The sequence below is a fragment of the Propithecus coquereli genome, unplaced genomic scaffold (assembly GCF_000956105.1).
Source record: "Propithecus coquereli isolate 6110/MARCELLA unplaced genomic scaffold, Pcoq_1.0 Scaffold19, whole genome shotgun sequence".
NCBI classification, from domain to species: Eukaryota; Metazoa; Chordata; class Mammalia; order Primates; family Indriidae; genus Propithecus; species Propithecus coquereli.
Genome location: NW_012143856.1, coordinates 2,480,003 through 2,498,119, shown reverse-complemented (window position 1 = coordinate 2,498,119; position 18,117 = coordinate 2,480,003). Strand labels below are relative to the sequence as shown.

The 18,117-nt window shown below is 39.4% G+C and overlaps 1 protein-coding gene across 1 annotated transcript in view; it reads left to right on the top strand.

Moving 5' to 3' along the window:
• Positions 1-11,408, top strand: part of PQLC2L (PQ loop repeat containing 2-like) — a 19,011-nt gene extending 7,603 nt beyond the window's left edge. The window contains 3 exon segments of the mRNA XM_012642849.1: positions 11,225-11,279; positions 11,282-11,344; positions 11,347-11,408. Coding sequence (XP_012498303.1) covers positions 11,225-11,279; positions 11,282-11,344; positions 11,347-11,408 — 180 coding nt within the window.
• The last annotated feature ends 6,709 nt before the right edge of the window (positions 11,409-18,117 follow it).

Below are 18,117 nucleotides of genomic sequence, written 5' to 3'. Positions count from 1 at the left end.
TTTTTTATTTCAGAATTTTATAGGGGTACACATGTTTTGGTTACATAATTTGCTTTTGTACAGTTTGAGTCAAAGTTATAAGTGTGCCCTTCACCCAGTTAGTGTGCATTGTACCTGTTGGGGTGAATTTACCCATCCCCTCCCCCACCACCTACTTGATTTCCCTTGAGTTTTACTTTCATAAGTGCACATATGTGTTGATCTATTAGTTCTAATTTAGTATTGAGTGCATGTGGTGTTTGTTTTTCCATTCTTGAGATGCTTCACTAAGAAGAATGGCCTCCAGTTCCATCCAGGTTGTTACAAAAGACACTAGAGCACCATTTTTTTATGACTGAGTAGTGTTCCATGATAGACATATGCCACATTTTATTAATCTACTCATGTATTGATGGGCATTTGGGTTGATTCCACATCTTTGCGATTACAAATTGTGCTGCTATAAACATTTGAGTACAAGTGTCTTTTTTATAAAATGTCTTTTTTTCCTTTGGGTAAATACTTCTTGAGTCATTCTCCTTTTTCCACCCATCTTGTAAATTGGGCAGTGGGAGGTGAGGGGAAGGGTGCTGAGAAGGGCTTCATGCCACTGAGAGACTAGCAGAGAAATTGTGGTTAGGTAATACTTGTAATTGTTTCAATTTCTTCCAAATTGGCAGACTAGGGTAGATTTATGATCTCTTCAGTGAACAACCCAAAATACTGTTTTTATTTTGACTTGATCATATGAATGCTTAATCTCCTGCTCCAGATACGGAACACATGGGAGGGCATTGTCCTCTAACTGACCTTTCCCAAAATCGAATCCCAAGTCTAAAAGCTGAAACCTAAAACCCAAAATCATTGGCCTTAAAGAAGTTTCCCTGAGAGAATTAGGCCATTCTTTTTTCATTTCTAAATGTATGTGCCTTGTTCATGCATTCAGGAAGTGTGGTATCCTTGGCCTGAAGCCTCCCTGAATTTTGGGATACGTGTATAAGCAATAATCTCTCAGTTCCAACTTGATTGGAGCCTGAACCCAATCTCACCCGAAATTAGTTTTCAAATCCAAATTCAATTAAAAACAGATGTTTCCAAGTAGACTGAAATAGGCTGTGAAAAAAAACTCAGACTCATTGCCTTGTGAATGGGTTGAATTCTCTAGGTATTTGTAATCATAAGGAACACAGAAATAAGAGTTGTTCCCAGAGAGTTTGCTCTTCCTTCCTTCCACAGTGAGCTCTCCAAGTGCTTGGAATCAGTGTCTTTTAAGGAGGTGTGTTATGAATTGTCAGGCTGGACTTTTCTGCTTGATCCACTTTCTAATCTATTCCAGGTTAAAACAAATTTGCATCTTGAGTTAGGCACTTAATAATTCCTATTGCCAAGAATTAATTTCTACATACGGCGGAAGGGACTCATTAAAAATAACTTGTTGTCCAAAAGTACTGGAATATTAAGGATTCTTGCACAGAACGTTTCACTTAGCACATTGTTTGAAACTCCTTCCATTAATAAAATTAGCCTAATGGCAATTCAGAAAATACTAGTGAGTTTTGGAAGGTTCCCCCCTCCCACTGAAATCAAAACCCCATTAAAGAATGCATGGTGGAAGAGGGAGGAGGAAACTTACTTGTGGACAAATAGTACCCGTGAACTTCAATGCATTAAAATGGATTCATAAGTTCTTCAAAGATGAAAAACATGTGTCCAATTATTGTGAGATTCACCACTCCTTACAAGTTCATAGCAGACAGTCCTCATCTCCTTGTCTTAAAATGAGTATGTCTATTTTCAGAATAATTTTTAGCATTAAGTCTGGTCCACCATTTGATTTTTAATCTCCTCTTTTATCCCCAGAATCTTACATTCTTAGTGTACTTCATCTTTTTGTGTGTAATAATATCCTTCAGAAATCTTTGATGCATCAGTGAATTAAAAGAAAAAAAAATGAGATGTAAGTGCTTGCTCTATTTGTCATTTTTAATACGTTTTGAGCCACATGATTTATGATTAAGCATTTCTTGGGAGAGGAGAATGTTTAAGGTGGTATTTTGAGCTCCATTTAAAGCAATTTAGTTGTCATCAGGCCTCCTCACCCTATAACCTTTGTAAGACCTTGCTTCATAAGTTGGACCCAAACAATTGGCTTGTGTTTCAAGTAGACAAAGCCTTATGGAAATGATACTTGCTAAGTGTTTTTATTGGACATCTGGGTAAGAGTTAGCTTTTGTTAGACCATTCACAGACCACAGCTAGCCTGACTCCAATACTCTTGGTGGCAGTTTCTGCTCTTAGAACTCTTTTTAAAAATTCTTTTAAATTGAGAGCGAATGAGATTATCTGAATTCATTTTTCCCCAGCTTTCTGCTTTGTTTCCTGATTCAGTGGCTAAGATTAAGAATGTTTGCTCTATTCCTTCCTCATCCCTGCGTTTAGTGCCTCTCTTTCCTTCATTCTGTGGCAGTCTACCCGAGCATCGGGTGGGACCTCTCTAGCCCATGTTATGTTCATGTTACGCCAGGATGGTGTAGCTCTGCTAAGGGTGGCAGAAGGATTTCAGGGCCCTGGAGACGTTAAGTCGAGCTCAACCAGCCTGAAAGGTAACCAGGATTGCCTCCACCCTCACTGCCTCCTGTCAATGAATCATCTCATTCTGGACTAACGTTTGATACCAGGGCCATAGAGCCTCTCACTGTCTATATGACTCAAGATGAGAGAGATAGGAGAGGTTAGTACGATTTCACTCCATTTCTTACTAGCAAAACTTACCCTTTATTTTAAATAAATAAAGCAATGAATGCAGTATCCCTCGGGTAATTGCCAGATGAAAAAGATTGAGGAGCTCTGTGTAATATTTTCCATTACTTGTACCATAATTTAGAATTTTGCATTTGGAGAACGCTGAACAGCCATAAAATTAATTCTAGAAATTCCTGGGCCAAATGCAGAGTATCTCAGATTTGGGGACAAGGGCAGGAAGTGACTTGGCTCAATATGAAGCAAAAGCTAAACAAACAAACAAACAAACAAATAAATAAATAAATGGAGGAGGAGAGATGCTCAGATTATTCTGATTACGAATTTTTCTCTTGTTTAAACTGAGGAAATGGTCCATTTTTCCAAAAGAGAATGGATTCCCAGGTGATCCATGGAGCTGATAAAAATAGCATTTAGTCCCAGTACGTGATGCTCTCTCTCTTATTATTGTTCTCCTCCAAGTTCTGGGGCTTTTCCACAAATGCGAGAGTTTTCAAAGTGTGCAAGCTATGCAGGTGTTCATTTAACTCCTTTCAGGAAGGATGCAGACTAGAGATCTCATTAAATGAAGTTCTCACTCTCACAAGTCCTCACTTCACCTAGATGTGACTTCAGAATTGAGATGCAAATGTCATCCCAGTATATTGATGATTAACAGTATTTCTAAAAAGTTTTTCATTTGACAAAGTGGTTTTAGACATGACATCTGAGACTTGCTGGGTTTTGGAGGAAAGGCACTAGGTGAATTCAAAGAGAGCACAGCCTGGTCTTTGCTTAGCAAATGACTGCACCAGTAGCAACTGGGGAGCTACAAACATGAAAAAACAGAGCCACAGCATTCTGCCAGAACTAGCTTTTGCCTCTTTGCACCTCAGTTTGCTTGTCAATAATGGAAATAACTGAATTAGATCTTCTTTAATAGTGTTTCCAGCTTTAGAGTTCTTTGTCTATTTTCTCTATTCAACTCAAGTCTTTTTATTTTTGTTTTTTTGTTGTTTGTTTGTTTTAATTCTTTTAGTTATAGGACCTAAAGGAAAGAAAGTGAGGCAGGGAACAGGCGAAGAAGGCAAAGAGCAGGAAAGGGAAACAAGGGTGAAAAAGAACTTGGAGAAGAATGAAAGGAAATAAGCTTATAGATAAGTAATGGGGTGAGAGAACTATGCGAGGTGGATTAATTTCCTGTATCTCAGATTTAATATGAGGGGGAAAGAGCTGACGATTTGCAGTGTAATTCTGTAAATAGTGTCAGAATTAATAATCCCATTAACTTTTTCCTTAAGAATAATACATCAGGTGACTGTGCAGTTCACTGTGTACTGTGGGCAGAGGCCACGGCGACCCAGTGTGTTGGTGCTGGAAGGAGAGCCACTACTGATGAATGAAGAGGAATCCTAAAGTGTGAACCCAGCCTCTGTCCGTGGTGTGGGGCGGAACTTCGCTGTGCTGATGCTCTTTTGGGTGAAGTTGATGCCTTTTTTCCCTGCAGCACATTCATTCTATAACATTCTGCTCCAACCAAATGCATCGGTAACAGAGCAAAGAACGTGTTTCCCATCAAGGTTTTCTGTAACCGAGTACAGTGTCATTGATCTGAAAACCTGTAGGAATTACTGTCTCTGTCTATAACTTTATCCAATAGCCAGCAGTGGTTCTTACGTTTTTAATGTGCAAAAAACACTCAGGTGTGTTCTTTATGACGCCCTGGTGTTTTAAAGCAGGTCGGAGTTGAGTGGTGTTGCACATCCATTGTGGGTAATTATAAAATGCTTCATTTCCTGGGGGCTGTGGATTGAACTCATTCTGGGAAAGACTGCAAAGCATTTTCAAGGCCTGATTGCTGAAGCAGGCCCTTCGCAGATATGGGATGAAGCACCGCAGAGGACTCCAACCTGTGGGGGCGGGCGCGGCTGGGAGGAGGCCCCAGTGCAGACATCCCTCCCCCAGCCAAGAAGAGGAGGGGCTGTGATGGAAACTGCAGCCACTGTTCCAGACACTGCGTCTCTGTTACAACTGTATCTCAGAGGCAGTTTCCCTGAGCTCTTTGTTTGGAAAGAAACTTTATTATTCCTCAAGTCCCAGGTCTGTCAGCTGCTGCCCAGAACTTAACAAATCCTAAATGTGGCTCTTGTGCCTTCTTTGTTTATGAAAATTACACCTTGGTACAATCCTTCGTTGGCACGACAGTTTTTTCTCTAGGGTCCCTCTTAGCTTATGCAAGAGGGGGAGGTAATTGGATCATTAATTTAAAAGGTAAAGGAAGAGTGATTAAAAAAAATACTAATATGTAGACCATAAGCATCTTCTTTTAACTTAACCTTCAAAATTGTGTATTCATTCAGAAATCATTTGATGTAGGAAGGCAAAAGTCTTTTCTTTGAATCTAGGTCTGATCCTGGAGTTGTCTTCATAAACCACATTTATAATACATCATCTGCAGTTTCCAGTTCTTGGTTTCTTTAAAGTTATGATTTTGTTAGAGTAGAGCAAAACCTGAAAGACGCTTGTAATCTGAGAACAGAGCCTCCAGGTTGTAATTGTTATTTTCCCCTGACTTTTACAGTTGTTTCACTCACACATAATTCAACAATACTTTTAGGAGCTCCCTTGTGTCAAGTCTTTTCAAAGGAGCCATCTTCATTTTTATATAAATAGTTCTCTCCTTTTATACTCATATTTCATTGCATTATGTAATATTTAGTTAAATCGTTTAAATGTATTTTGTCCAACAGCGCATACACAGAGTTTGGATGAAGCACAACTGATTCTTGGTAAACTGATAACTCACTAGCCAGAATAGAAGCACAAAAGCTCCCCAGATCCTGCTCTCTGCTGGCCCTCCTTGTCCTGGGGGCCGGCAGGAGTGGGGTTTGCAGAGGGCATGTGAGAGACAGTTCATCTGCAGAAGTTGTTAAGTGGGGGTCTTTAGAGCAGCTTCTACTCTACTAAATCCTTAGTCTGTATTGTGCAATGTGATAGTCCCCAGCTGGAGCACAAAGATGGAAGTACAATTGCTGCTAAGTATTGCGTGCGGTTCAGGCTATCAGCATGGGGGAAGAGAGATCACTTCTGGCTGAAATGAGCAACAAAAACAATCAGTTATGGGCTGAATTGTGTCTCCCCACCCCTCCCCCAAAGTTCCTGTGTTGAAGTCCTAACCCTCAGTACCTTAGAATGTAACTGTATCTGGAAAGAGGGTCTTTAGAGAGGTCATTAAATTAAAATGAGGTCATTAGGGTGGGCTAATCCAATATGACTAGTCGCCATATAAGATGAGGAAATTTGGACACAGATATGGACAGAGAAGACCATGGGAAGACATGGGGAGTAAATGGATATCTGCAAGCCAAGGAGAGAAGCCTGAAACAGATCTTTCCCTCAAGGCTCTTTGAAGCAACCAATCCTGCTGACACTTTGATCTTGGGCTCTGGCTTCCAGAACCTTGAAAAAGATGAGTATCTATTGTTTAAGCCACCTAATCTGTGGTACTTTGTTACAGCATTCCTAACAAAAGCATACAGAGGTCTTTAAGAAGGAGAGAGCATGTGATATGGGCTTTAAAGAATGGGTAGTTTACCAACAGCCCAAGATAAGAGGAAATGGATTATAGGCAGATGGAAGAGCAGGGACAAAGATGAGAGGTGGGTGGGTATTTGAAACAAGATAAACAGACCACTTGGCTAGAGGAGAGAACAAACGTAGTGAAGCAGCAGAAGAGTTGGCTAAGAGAGGCAATTCAGATGCTCAGGGCCTTAGGGACATCCGTGGGCAGCGGGGACTCTCACTGGGGACTCGTGGAAAGCTTTGGAGCAGTGATATGATCAAAGGTGCATTTTGGATACAAATTGCAAATTGTCTCCTCCGGAGCTGTCAAGGAAGGCTGCCTGCTACATGCTGAAGTCCTCTGTACCTGCCGGCAGCACGATGTGACCGGCTCCCCAGCGTGGCTGATGATACTGCGATACTGCACAGGAGTCGGGTGGGAGAGCGTTGGGACTCCCTGGGGCAGAACAGTGAGAAAGCACTACTGCCTTACTGAACTTCCATCCCTTCTCCCCCAAAAAGAGAGACTTGCCAGGCTGCTTGACATTATTTGCTTCTCAGTTGAGCAGGAAGTGGACAATGTGAGTGGCAGAATTCAGGAAGTGTGCTTGGCTCTGGGCTTCTGATAAAAGCCCCAGCCCAACCCATAAGTGGGGAACTAGGCTGTAGCTCATCTTTGGGTTTATGTGACACCTCTCACATTGACTTGTTGAAGCTGAAACAACCTTTTATCTCTCATGTGAGATAGTAACTCCTAGAAAGCCCATCAAATGGTGGGTGCTTGATAAATATTTTTGAGTGACCTCAGTAATGATCATTTCCATAGTTTTGATGTTTGCAGCCTGTTGCATTAGAAGAGGTTTCTCAGACATCAGCTGACACTATCTATTCTAGAGATTTGTGCCATTTTTAAAATGACTGCCCAAAATGGCTCAGTTAAGAACAAAGCCCCACCAGGAGAGATTCTGATTCAGCACATCTGGGATAAGGCTTTGGTATATTTATTTTTTAAAAATTCCACTGATGATGTTGGCATATTTCTAGGATTGAAAAGTCACTGATTATATGCAACCTTTTAGACTTTTATAGCAACTCTGAGAGCAAGATTAAATTTAAATACCAAATAATTTTATATTTTAATCCTTATGATTCTAATTTCACAAAACTTTATCAGCTTATCTTGAAAAAAAGTCTTCACCAATCAAGGATTCCAACTAATGACTTTAAAATGGCCACTTCTGCTTGCTTTAATTTAAAGAGATCACCTTCTCTTCCTCCTTATTCCCCCAAACTCTAAACAATGAACAAACAAAACAAAACCACCTGAATACAAGACATACAATCTGTTTACTGAAACAAATCCCTGCCCAGAACCACCCCCAATTAGTACCAATTAAACCAAAATACCAAACTCCTTATAAAAATATAGCGTATAAGAATGTTGTCCGTAAATTTAGGTGTGCAAGAAATAGAACTTCATTTTTCTATGACTTTATTCCTATTTCGAGCTCCCATTTCAGTAGGTAGCAAAATCTTAGTTTTAGTCAATAAAGAGTATTTTCTACCTCTTTCCCCAGGGTTGCAGTAAGTCATTGCGAATTTAAATCATAGGAAGTCACAGGGGTGGGGCTGGATGGGAGGCTGTCTATCTGACCTGAGTTATTATTCTTCCTGCTGGCATTACTGAAATGTCCTCATTCCCATCTCGTCCTTATTGCTTTGTCACACCTCACACCCCACTGCAAGGCTTCTTTAGGGCTCCACTAATTTCTGTGCATCTCCTGGGCATGAGAGGATGAGCCTGTTGCCTCTGGAAATTTTGTGTTGATACAAGAGGCAGCCATTTCTACCCAGGCTTTGTCCAGGAGAGAAGGATGAGTTTCTTCTATAGAGCCCCCAACCTGTGTGCATTTGCAATTGCAGGCCTCCTCTGGCTAAACTCCAGCATTGCTCACTCCTTGCTGCCTTTCCCTCTACTAAGGAGAATGTTTCCTAAGCTCTAGGGTGGCAACCTTGCACTTATGCAATCAAGCATTCTTGCAAATTTGTTATATTGTTTATGCACAAGTGTCCTTTCTGTGTTCCTTTGAGGGTTGGACTTCTGAACAAATCAGAGAAGATGCCTTAATTTTTTTCTTTTAGCACCATCACTCGTTCCCAGAGGGAGTAAAGCACTCAGCTGAAAGCCTGGGGTAGCACTAAAGAGTAATGGGAATAGAAAGTTAGACCTTGTCTGAAAGTTATTTGATTTAGCCTTGGCTGAAATTGTGGCCAAAGCCAGAGAATCACAAGCTTCAGTGATCAGTTTAATGAACAATTGTGAAGAACAAGAGACTGTAGGCACAGGATTTGGTGAATACCAAGCACTGAGTTAGCCAGAAAGTCTTCATATATAATAGTTGGGAAATATAAGATGTTTACCTTTAATACACTAAGAATATAAACAGCAAGGTTAGGGTGAAAGTATTTTTTCCATGTTTATATTTATTCTGTATCTTGTCATAAAATTATTCCCTGACTAGTTTGCAATAATTTCCTTGGAGAAATACTGACTTTAAACTTTTATTTTTATCTTATATGGGCTATAACTTTAATCTTAGAGACATGTTTGCTTGGAATGGGAAATTGCATTTACTCACTATAAGTTTGTGAAAGGAAATTGAATTTGATAGAATGTTTATTGCTGGAAATCAAGTTCAGTCACCTAAACTTGTAATGCACACACCAGCTCTGTGGCCTCTCTAATTTCATTCTGTTACTTTGCTCTTCTATAAGGGCCTAGACTTCATTTAGTTAAAAAGCATCCAGCCCGTTACTTAGCTCTCTCCCTGTAAGCCTGTTTGAAAAACTCTGAGACTTAACAGAAGTAGTTTTAAAGAGCCATATGAATTTCCATTTTTCTCCACTAGTAAAAAAGGAAATACCAAGGGGAAAAAACATTGATTAATACTTCACACTGTTCTCAGGAGTCACCTTACCATCACAGAAAAAAAAAAAAGAAAAAGGAAAAAAAAAGAAAAAAAATCAAGTACTTCACACTGTTATTCTGCCACAAAAGTTTAAATGTTTTTCTAAGACGTCTTAGTGGCAAATACACAACTTCAGAACTATGTCATTGATGGGGACATAAAGAGACCAAGTGCTACTGCTATAGGAGAAATGGGTAAAATTCATTCACATAAATGCATTGGTTATGTCCTATACCACATTTGTCTCCCTTCATATTATATAAGTTTCATGAGGGCAGAGACTTATATATTTGTCTATTTGTTGTATTCTCAGGACATCCTATAGGAGCACGGTAAGCATCAATTAATATTTGTTAAAATTAAAACAATGAATGAATACATTCTTCCACGAGTCTGTGTAGACTTTCACCCTATATTTAAAGAAAAGTACTGTTGAAAAAATAGCAAGTCCTAGTACAAAGATGTTAAAGTAGTTGGCATGCCAACATTAGCCCTGGCTGTCCTTAGAACAAGAACACTTTCTGGGGACCCGCACACCACACACCTTGCTGGTCTGATATGAGAATTCTGTGGAAAGCTTGCCCTGGGTCTGCCCATTTTTGAGTAGGTGAGCCCCATCTCTCTGTCTGGTAGGACACACTTGCACATGTGCAAATGCATATTTTCCCGAGTAGTTAGTGTGGTTTTGGCATATGAATGGCCAATAAATTATGTAGGTGAGGCCTGGAGGAAAAGGAGCAAGAAAACACTCTACCCACTTTCATGCCTTTGTAGGAATCTCCACAAGGTCACATGTCTGCCAGGGACTGAAGATGGCAGAGAAATAGCTGTGTTGGGTCACTATAAAAGGACGTGATTCTACCTTAACATCTTTCTTTTCATTATCCCATCGTTGTCCCTGAGCCTCTCTAGGCTAAATCTAAATTGATAATTTTTTTTTCATTTTGAGACAGATTCTTGCTCTGTCACATAGGCTCGAGTACAGTGGCACCATCATAGCTCACTGCAACATCAAACTCCTGGGCTTAAGTCATTCTCCTGCCTCAGCCTCCTAAGTAACTAGGACTACAGGTACACACCACTACGCCCAGCTCATTTTTCTATTTTTTGTAGAAACGGGATCTCACTATGTTGCTCAGGCTGCTCTCAAACTTCTGGTCTCAAGCGATCCTCCCATCTTGGCCTCTCAAAGTGTTGGGATTAACAGGAGTGAGCCAAAATATTGATAATATTTTCATATGTTTAAAATTTGTGGAAAGAATAAAAGTAACTCTAACCTTTTCCCTTTTTATTGTATTCTAGCTCAGAAATTGGGTAGTTAAGCTTAATGTTTGGGGAGGGGCATGCACATGCTTATATGTGTGCATTGCTTTTTGCTTAATAACGTTTTGAAACTAAATTAATACTAGTGATTTAAATGGCTTCTCTAAGTATAGAATTTCATGTCCTTGCAAGACTAAGAAGTTGAGCTCCATAATCTTTAGTTTTTATTTAGTTCTGTAGTGTAAAAGGTAATTACAATTTGGGTTGAACTTTAAGGATTTTTTTAAACATACTGTATCTACAATGTATTTTTTAGATTTTTATGAAAGAATTTGGGTTGATAATTATCCTTATATGTGTTTGCAATTCATTATAACTTGTTATTCAATTTACCTTTCAAGGGTCAAAAAGTTTCCATTAGCAACATATTGTCTACCATAAATGCCATAAATGTGCAAAGTTATGTGATCTCATCCAGCTATGTGCTAGCTGCCTCAGGTACACTTTTTAAGTGAGTAGAGGTGCAGATGGCAAAAAGGTCATAAAAGGTTAAAAATCCTTTAGACTTCAGCAAATCTAGTTCATCAAAATTTCCACGGAATATTGGCAAGGCTTTGCAAGTTGGTATTCTATTTTGGGATGGAAATAAGCATTCCTTGAAATTGAAACGTAAGCATTTAGTAATATTTTATTATCAATGTTCCCTTCCCCAGGATGTTCCAACCTTAGTTATTCAAAGACTCCATCACCAGAGAAAAGGTTGGATTGTTGTTTTGGGAGTCCTGTGCCCTTTATATGGCTCATATTCCTTCAGATAAGTGAAATTAGCAAATCTGATACTACATTTGTTTATGCTATATTACTATACATATTTCTAAAAGAAGATTGGCTTTGTAAGTCACTTCAAAGATTTATCTTGACACTTTCTTGAAATGTTGTCAAGTTGATGTATGAATCTAAAAGACCATAACATAACTATGATTTCTATATTGGCTGAGTCAAACTGCATATATAAAAGCAATTAAGGCTTCTGGGGTATTCTAGACTGAAATGTGTGGAATTAAAAAAAAAAGCTTCCTATTTTTTGATAGTGTAGTAGGTCTAAGGGGCTTAGCATTTTGCTCGGCAAATGGTAGGTCTTCATGAGCATTAGCTATTATCATTATAAATCATGCGGGCTCCTGTTATTTGGAGGATTGTATCTTTCTTTTGACTAGTGGAAGTACTTTGCAGATGATATATCACACAATCTAAAATGTTGCACTAAAAGGAAGGAGCCGGTCTCCCCATTTCACAGATGAGGACAGTGAGGTCTCAAGAAGTTACATGACTTGGACAAAGTCACACACGTAAAGTGGAAGACTTAGGAGAAATCCCCTGACCCTCAGCCTGCTGTGATTTCCACCAGCCTTGGGCTGGAAATTGTCAGACAGGTGGAGCTTGCAGGTGTCTCTGAGCAAGGCCTCAGTCTCCAGCATGGCTCTTACCACCTGCAAAAACCAGAGAATAAAAAGACTGGGTTAAACGATTTAAAGGAAGAGTGAAACATCCCACAAGACCCATGGAAACTCCACGTCCATCTGGGACTCAATTTTAAAGCCCGAACAAAAGTAGTCTTCTGGAATCACTTTATCGTTGGTCAGGGGGAAATGATTAAAGAGTAATACTATACATTTAGAGTAGGAACAGTTCATTAATTTAGATGAATGAATTGCCAAAGGGCTGTTTTGCCTATAAATGTAAGTAAATTGAATATCAAGTCATCATGAAATGTAAACACAAGATAATGTTCCCCTGTTTCATTTTCTTTTTTCCTGAAAACATGGGTGACGGAGATCTTCACATCCAGGATTGCTTGTGGAAAAAAATTAAAGTAGCTAGCACTTCTTATAAAGAAACTATTTCCTCCATTTGGTAGGAGATGTGATCTAGAGAAATTGGGGGCCAAGGAGATTATTTCCAGAATCCGTGGTTCATGATAAAAAATATAAATCTGTTTAAGTTCTGGATACTTGACATTTGCTCTATTTTTAGACTAGCATCTCTTCAGAATATTCTTTAACATCAAGGGAAATTAAAATGTAATATTGTCTTTGCTCTTTTATCTTGGGATTTAAAGCTTCTCTTTCCAAGATATGTGATTGGTGCTAATCTGACTCCTCATTTGGGTAGCCTAAATTGAGACAGTCTTGCAGATGACCAGCAAACATTTCTCTGACATCTCAGGGGTCAGTAGCAACTCCAAGGAATTTAGATGCAAAGTTCAGAGGGCTTTGGATAGGGCATGGTTGGAAGAACATGGAAAGGAAGGCTGTTGAGTGTTTTAAATCTTTAATTATTCTTATTTTGAAATCAGAACCACACAAATGGTACTTTAAAATGATTTACCTTGGCTTTTAGATGAAATTTGAGTAAAAAGGGAAATAAATTTACTTTTGCTTGCCAAACTTCAAGTGCCTTTGTTTTGGGCTACACAATAATTTGATTATGAAGTCCTAAAGGACAAATGAATTCCCAGGTGGAATTTCTTGAAAAATAATGAGTAAAAACCTCCAGCAGTCCACTAATGCCAGGAGATGCTATAATTGATAAATATCTTGTCCAATGCCCTGTAATGACTGAGAGAGCAAATCACCAAGTCCTCTGCTAATCTTTTTGTTTGTTTGTTTCACAAACTGTTGACAGATGACAGAGAAACATATGCTTCCTATTGTTTTCTCATCTTTTAAAACTTTTATGTAAATGTAAAAATAATGACTGCCACAAAAATGGACAAAAGCACCCTGGGATGTTATTTTATATTTTAAGAGAATATTCTAGATTTCCTAGACTCTTATCAGATTTCAATTTCTTCCACCTATATTTATGCTTGGGAGGGCTCATTATTGCAAAAATGACTGTTGGGTTTCCTTTGCATTTGGGTTTTATGAATCTTTCTAATCAATTCTTTTGATATTATAAATAGTAAAAGCCTTCTATATCATCAGAAAAGGGAAACCCAATGTTTTCTTTTAAGTTGTATCTTTTTTGTTGTTAGATGTACCTACAAATAGATTATTATTTCTCAGTTTACCTTTCAACCTATGTCCTAACAGTTAACATAAAATGTTTATGAATGTTGCTGATTCCTTTCTAAACAAGACTGCTAATTAAACAGCTTCTCCTTTTATACACGACTTTTGTAAAGCAAAATAAAACCTATGAACAGATCTGAGAAAGATGACATTAAAACCAATACCAGTGCACACTAAAATAAGCCTAGCCTGAAGTAGTCATAACATTTTCCAAATGGTGTGTATTTGCAGTAGAGGATAGAAGTGGTCTTAATTTTCAATCAGCAGACACTTACCAAGGGCCTGTCATTCGGAAGGGACTGGGAAGAATTGAAGAACTCGACATTGTTTTTGAGCATCTCAAAGTGAGGCCTGTAAAGTGAGGGATCTACAACAAACCTTCACGGAAATTGCAGATTCAAGGTCTTCTACCTAGACCTATTGAATCAGAACATCTGGAGTAAAACTGAGGAACCTGGATTTAGCAACAGTCATATGCATTACGATTTTAGAATGATTAAGCTAGGGGTTCACGTTTTTCAGATGGAGAAACAGACTTGTGGAAAACAATAGAAATTCTCTAAAGCCAGGCAGATGAACTGGGTTATAATAAAGTTACAAAAGCCTTTTATGACAGAATAACTCAAAAGAAGAAAAAGGAACATGGTTCTGCACAAACTCCTCCTGGGCATCACTGAAGCTTTATCCGGGGTGTAAGCACAAAATCACATGGTCAATATTCAGCAGTGACTGGGAAGTTGAGTACTGTAGCCCAAGAAGGAAAGTGAATTTCCAAAATCATCCCAGCCAGAGTACCTGCACCAACTGTGGCCCACACAGTTCTACTTTCTATCAGTGGTGCCGTCAGCCTGCTGCTTCCAGGCTAAAGCTTCATACCACCAAATCTCCCTTTTCCAAGCCAAAACTCATGACAATAAGAGAGTGGGAAAATTGGACAGGAAAAGCAGCTGGTTGTAATTTAGGCGCAGAGGTAGCACGGTGTAGGCAGATAGAAACCTGATTTCTCCGCCCAGTAGTAGCTGTGTGGTTGTTGGTGCAATAATTCCTTCAGGGCTTTGGCTTCATCTCCTGTGAAGGAAGATCTCAACGACTCCTCTGTTGCAGTTCAGCTCTTAGACTGATTTGATTTGCAAGTGTCAGTGTCTTATCTGATTGCATGGCTGTTTAGACAAAGTCTAGAATCTCACTGGCCTCAAGCTGGCCCTGCCATCTAGTAAAGAACTGAAATGTCAGGCCGGGCGCGGTAGCTGACGCCTGTAATCCTAGCACTCTGGGAGGCTGAGGCGGGAGGACTGCTTGAGCTCAGGAGTTCGAGACCAGCCTGAGCAAGAGCGAGACCCCCAACTCTACTAAAAATAGAAAGAAATTAGCCAAACAACTGAAAACAGAAAAAATTAGCCGGGCATGGTGGCGCATGCCTGTAGTCCCAGCTACTTGGGAGGCTGAGGCAGGAGGATCGCTTGAGCCCAGGAGTTTGAGGTTGCTGTGAGCTAGGCTGACGCCACGGCACTCTAGCCAGGGCAACAGAGTGAGACTCTGTCTCAAAAAAAAAAAAAAAAAAAAAATCCCTGAAATGTCAGCATTGGCACCCCCTTCTTCTGATGACCTAGTGGTTAAGAGAGCAAGCTTAGTACCAGGTAATCCACAGTCAGCCCCAGCTCGGCCACTCACAGCCCTGTGACCTGGAGCACACTTCTTCCAGCCTCGTTTCTCCATTGTTTAAATTTGGATAATTATGCCCACCTCACAGTGCTGTTGAGAGTACTAAGTACTGTTTGTATGATGCCAGCTCCATGCCTGACATATAGGTAAGGCTCAATGATAGTAGTTACTATTATTTTTTAAAAACCACAAAATCAGATTTTCGAAAGACTACAAACACTTAGTTCTTCCATTATGAACTTCTGTCTTCTATCTTAGAGGTTGCTATGTTAGAATTTCCATCATTTATGTCGATTACGATGTTTTAAAAACTTCCGCGTGTTTAATCCATTGCAGTGACAGACCTAGCATATTTGACACCTGGAGTGGATCATTTTTGATATCCACTCCTCTATATGATACAACTATCTTCAGCAATTATCACATAATAATTAATGATAATCATGATTTTCTCAATTTGTTCCTTAGTTTTAAAACAATTAACAATTTTAACAGAAAAGCAAATTTCAATTTTAAAGATCAGTAAAATATTTCATGTGCTCACTTGCCCAACAAAAATATCATTATACCTCAAAGTTCAGAGTTTCTTTCTTCTAAATTTGAAATATAAATCTCCAGGTCATTACATAGAAATGACAGAATTGATGCAATTCAAGATCTTTGTGTCTTTGGTTCTACAACCATTGAGCTACTATTGTTTATTTTGAATCTACTGTTTAAATGCAGGAAATGATGGTACCACGAGGGCTGGAGACAATACCTTCAGTGGAACCAACAGCTCCAGCAATTTCAAACCATTACAAACTTGCTCCATAACAAATTCCTGTGGCTGACTGCACCTGTTTTGGGGGTAGGGTGGAGGACGGTGCCTTGAATAACTGGGAGTTCTCAAAATTAACTTCCATGAAGAATATAATGTTTACTAAAGGATAAATAATTTTTTAAAAATCAAAATATTAATAATATAAGCTTACATATAATAGTATATATAAAATATATATAATAGTATATATAATGTATAATAGTATGTGTATAATATATAATAGTATATATATATATAAAATATATATACACACAAATAAAATTCAATAATAACCACAACAGTTCTCTAGAAATTAGACCAACGAGATTTTGGGGGGAAAGACAGTTTGATCATGACATTGTTTAGAATTGTTGGCACATGTTGAAAATAAAAAGTAGATCAACTTTTAGTTAGCTTTATTACTGCTTATAAATTCTCTACAGACAGAACACCCAGTATTGCCTGCACCTGGTGCCTCTTCCCTCTGTCCAGTCCTTGGCATAACACTCACCTAGTTGTTTCCTTCACCCGTGAATTTCCAGAATCTTCTGACTCCCCAGCACCCAGTGCAGCCTTTTCCACTTAGTAGGTACTTAATAACTATTTGTTGAGTTATGAATGCCAGTAATGCTACATTTTCTCATGCTCATTATTTTAAAAATGCCCAGGGGCAAGGATTATTATCTGCATTTTATAATCAAGCTTTGAGAAGTTCTATAATGTGTCCAAACTCACAGAGCTTGTTAGTAGCAGAGCTGGGATTCAAACCCATGTCTCTCTGGCTCCTGTGCATTTAGCATGTGGACTTGTGCACAGCTTCTCATCTGTGCCATACTTTGCTGACACCTCTGACTACTGACTTTAAAATTTATAATGCATAATTAAAGAAGTACCCTTTGTGGGTACTATTCAAGCTTGTTTTCATCCTAAATGCAAGTTGGAAAAATATTTGGCACTAGTGACTGTCGCATTCATTAGGAGCCTTAAACCCATCTGCAGCTCTATTGATATTCATCAGCCCTGCTGAATCATTTACACCATCAGGAAATTAGTCTAGAATGACACTCCCTTTCAGAGAAAGGAACCAGGAAAATCCAGAGAGGCAAGGAGCTGAGCCCTGATGGGCAGCGAATAATAGCAGGTAACTGCTCCAGGCCCCACTGCCAGGGGGACAAGGGAGCCGCTGTCATCCATAGGTTGGAGAAATAAAAACCCAGCCGCGGTGGGATTTTCATTCATATGGCAACACAATCCAGTGCTTGGCAAGTCACTGAGCCCGCACAGCCAACCATCTGTTTCAAAGCCTCCTGCATTTTCCCATTCATGTAGCCATTTAATCTGCCCTTGGCAGGATTGAAAATAAAATTCTCGGGAGTCTCGCTGAGAGATGCGTGCCTCAGAGAAGCCCTGACTGAGATAAACCCAGACCCAGCACACCCGGACCGCTACAGGAAGCCGCACAAAGGCCCTCCGGGCCTAGGGCTCTTTTTCTAATCAGAAATTATCCCAGGAGCTGTCAGCAGGGGGAGCCACCAAGAAACTGCCGGTCTGCAGTTTGGTCTCCCATCTCCCGAGGGGAGATGCTCGGGGACCTCTCAGAGCTTCCGATTCAGCCACCTTCGCTGTCGCGCTGACTGCGACCGGGAGGGAGATTTGAGCCTTTTCCTTCTTTGGCTACAAGCGGTACTAATAAGAGGAAATTAACCTAAGCTATTGAGTTATCTTACTACATCTATTTGAAGGCTCAAGAGTTAAGGGAACACCAGATTGTAGATTAAGAGCAACATGTATTTTATCATGTCCACTTATCAACCAAACATCTTTTAACAATTTTTTTAAAAAAATAAAAATATGTCTAGAAATGCTCAGTCACCATGAAATTTCCTTGTAGCAGAGCTCGAACATGCCTCCTACATAATTATAAGTCAAAAGATTTGACCTTTTATAAATTCTCTGAAGTAAGTGGTTCCACGCCCAGAAGAGCATTCGAATGACCTGTGATCCTTTAAAAAACAGGTAGATGTGGCTCAGCAGATCTGAGCTGAGGTCTGGGCAACTACATTAGAAA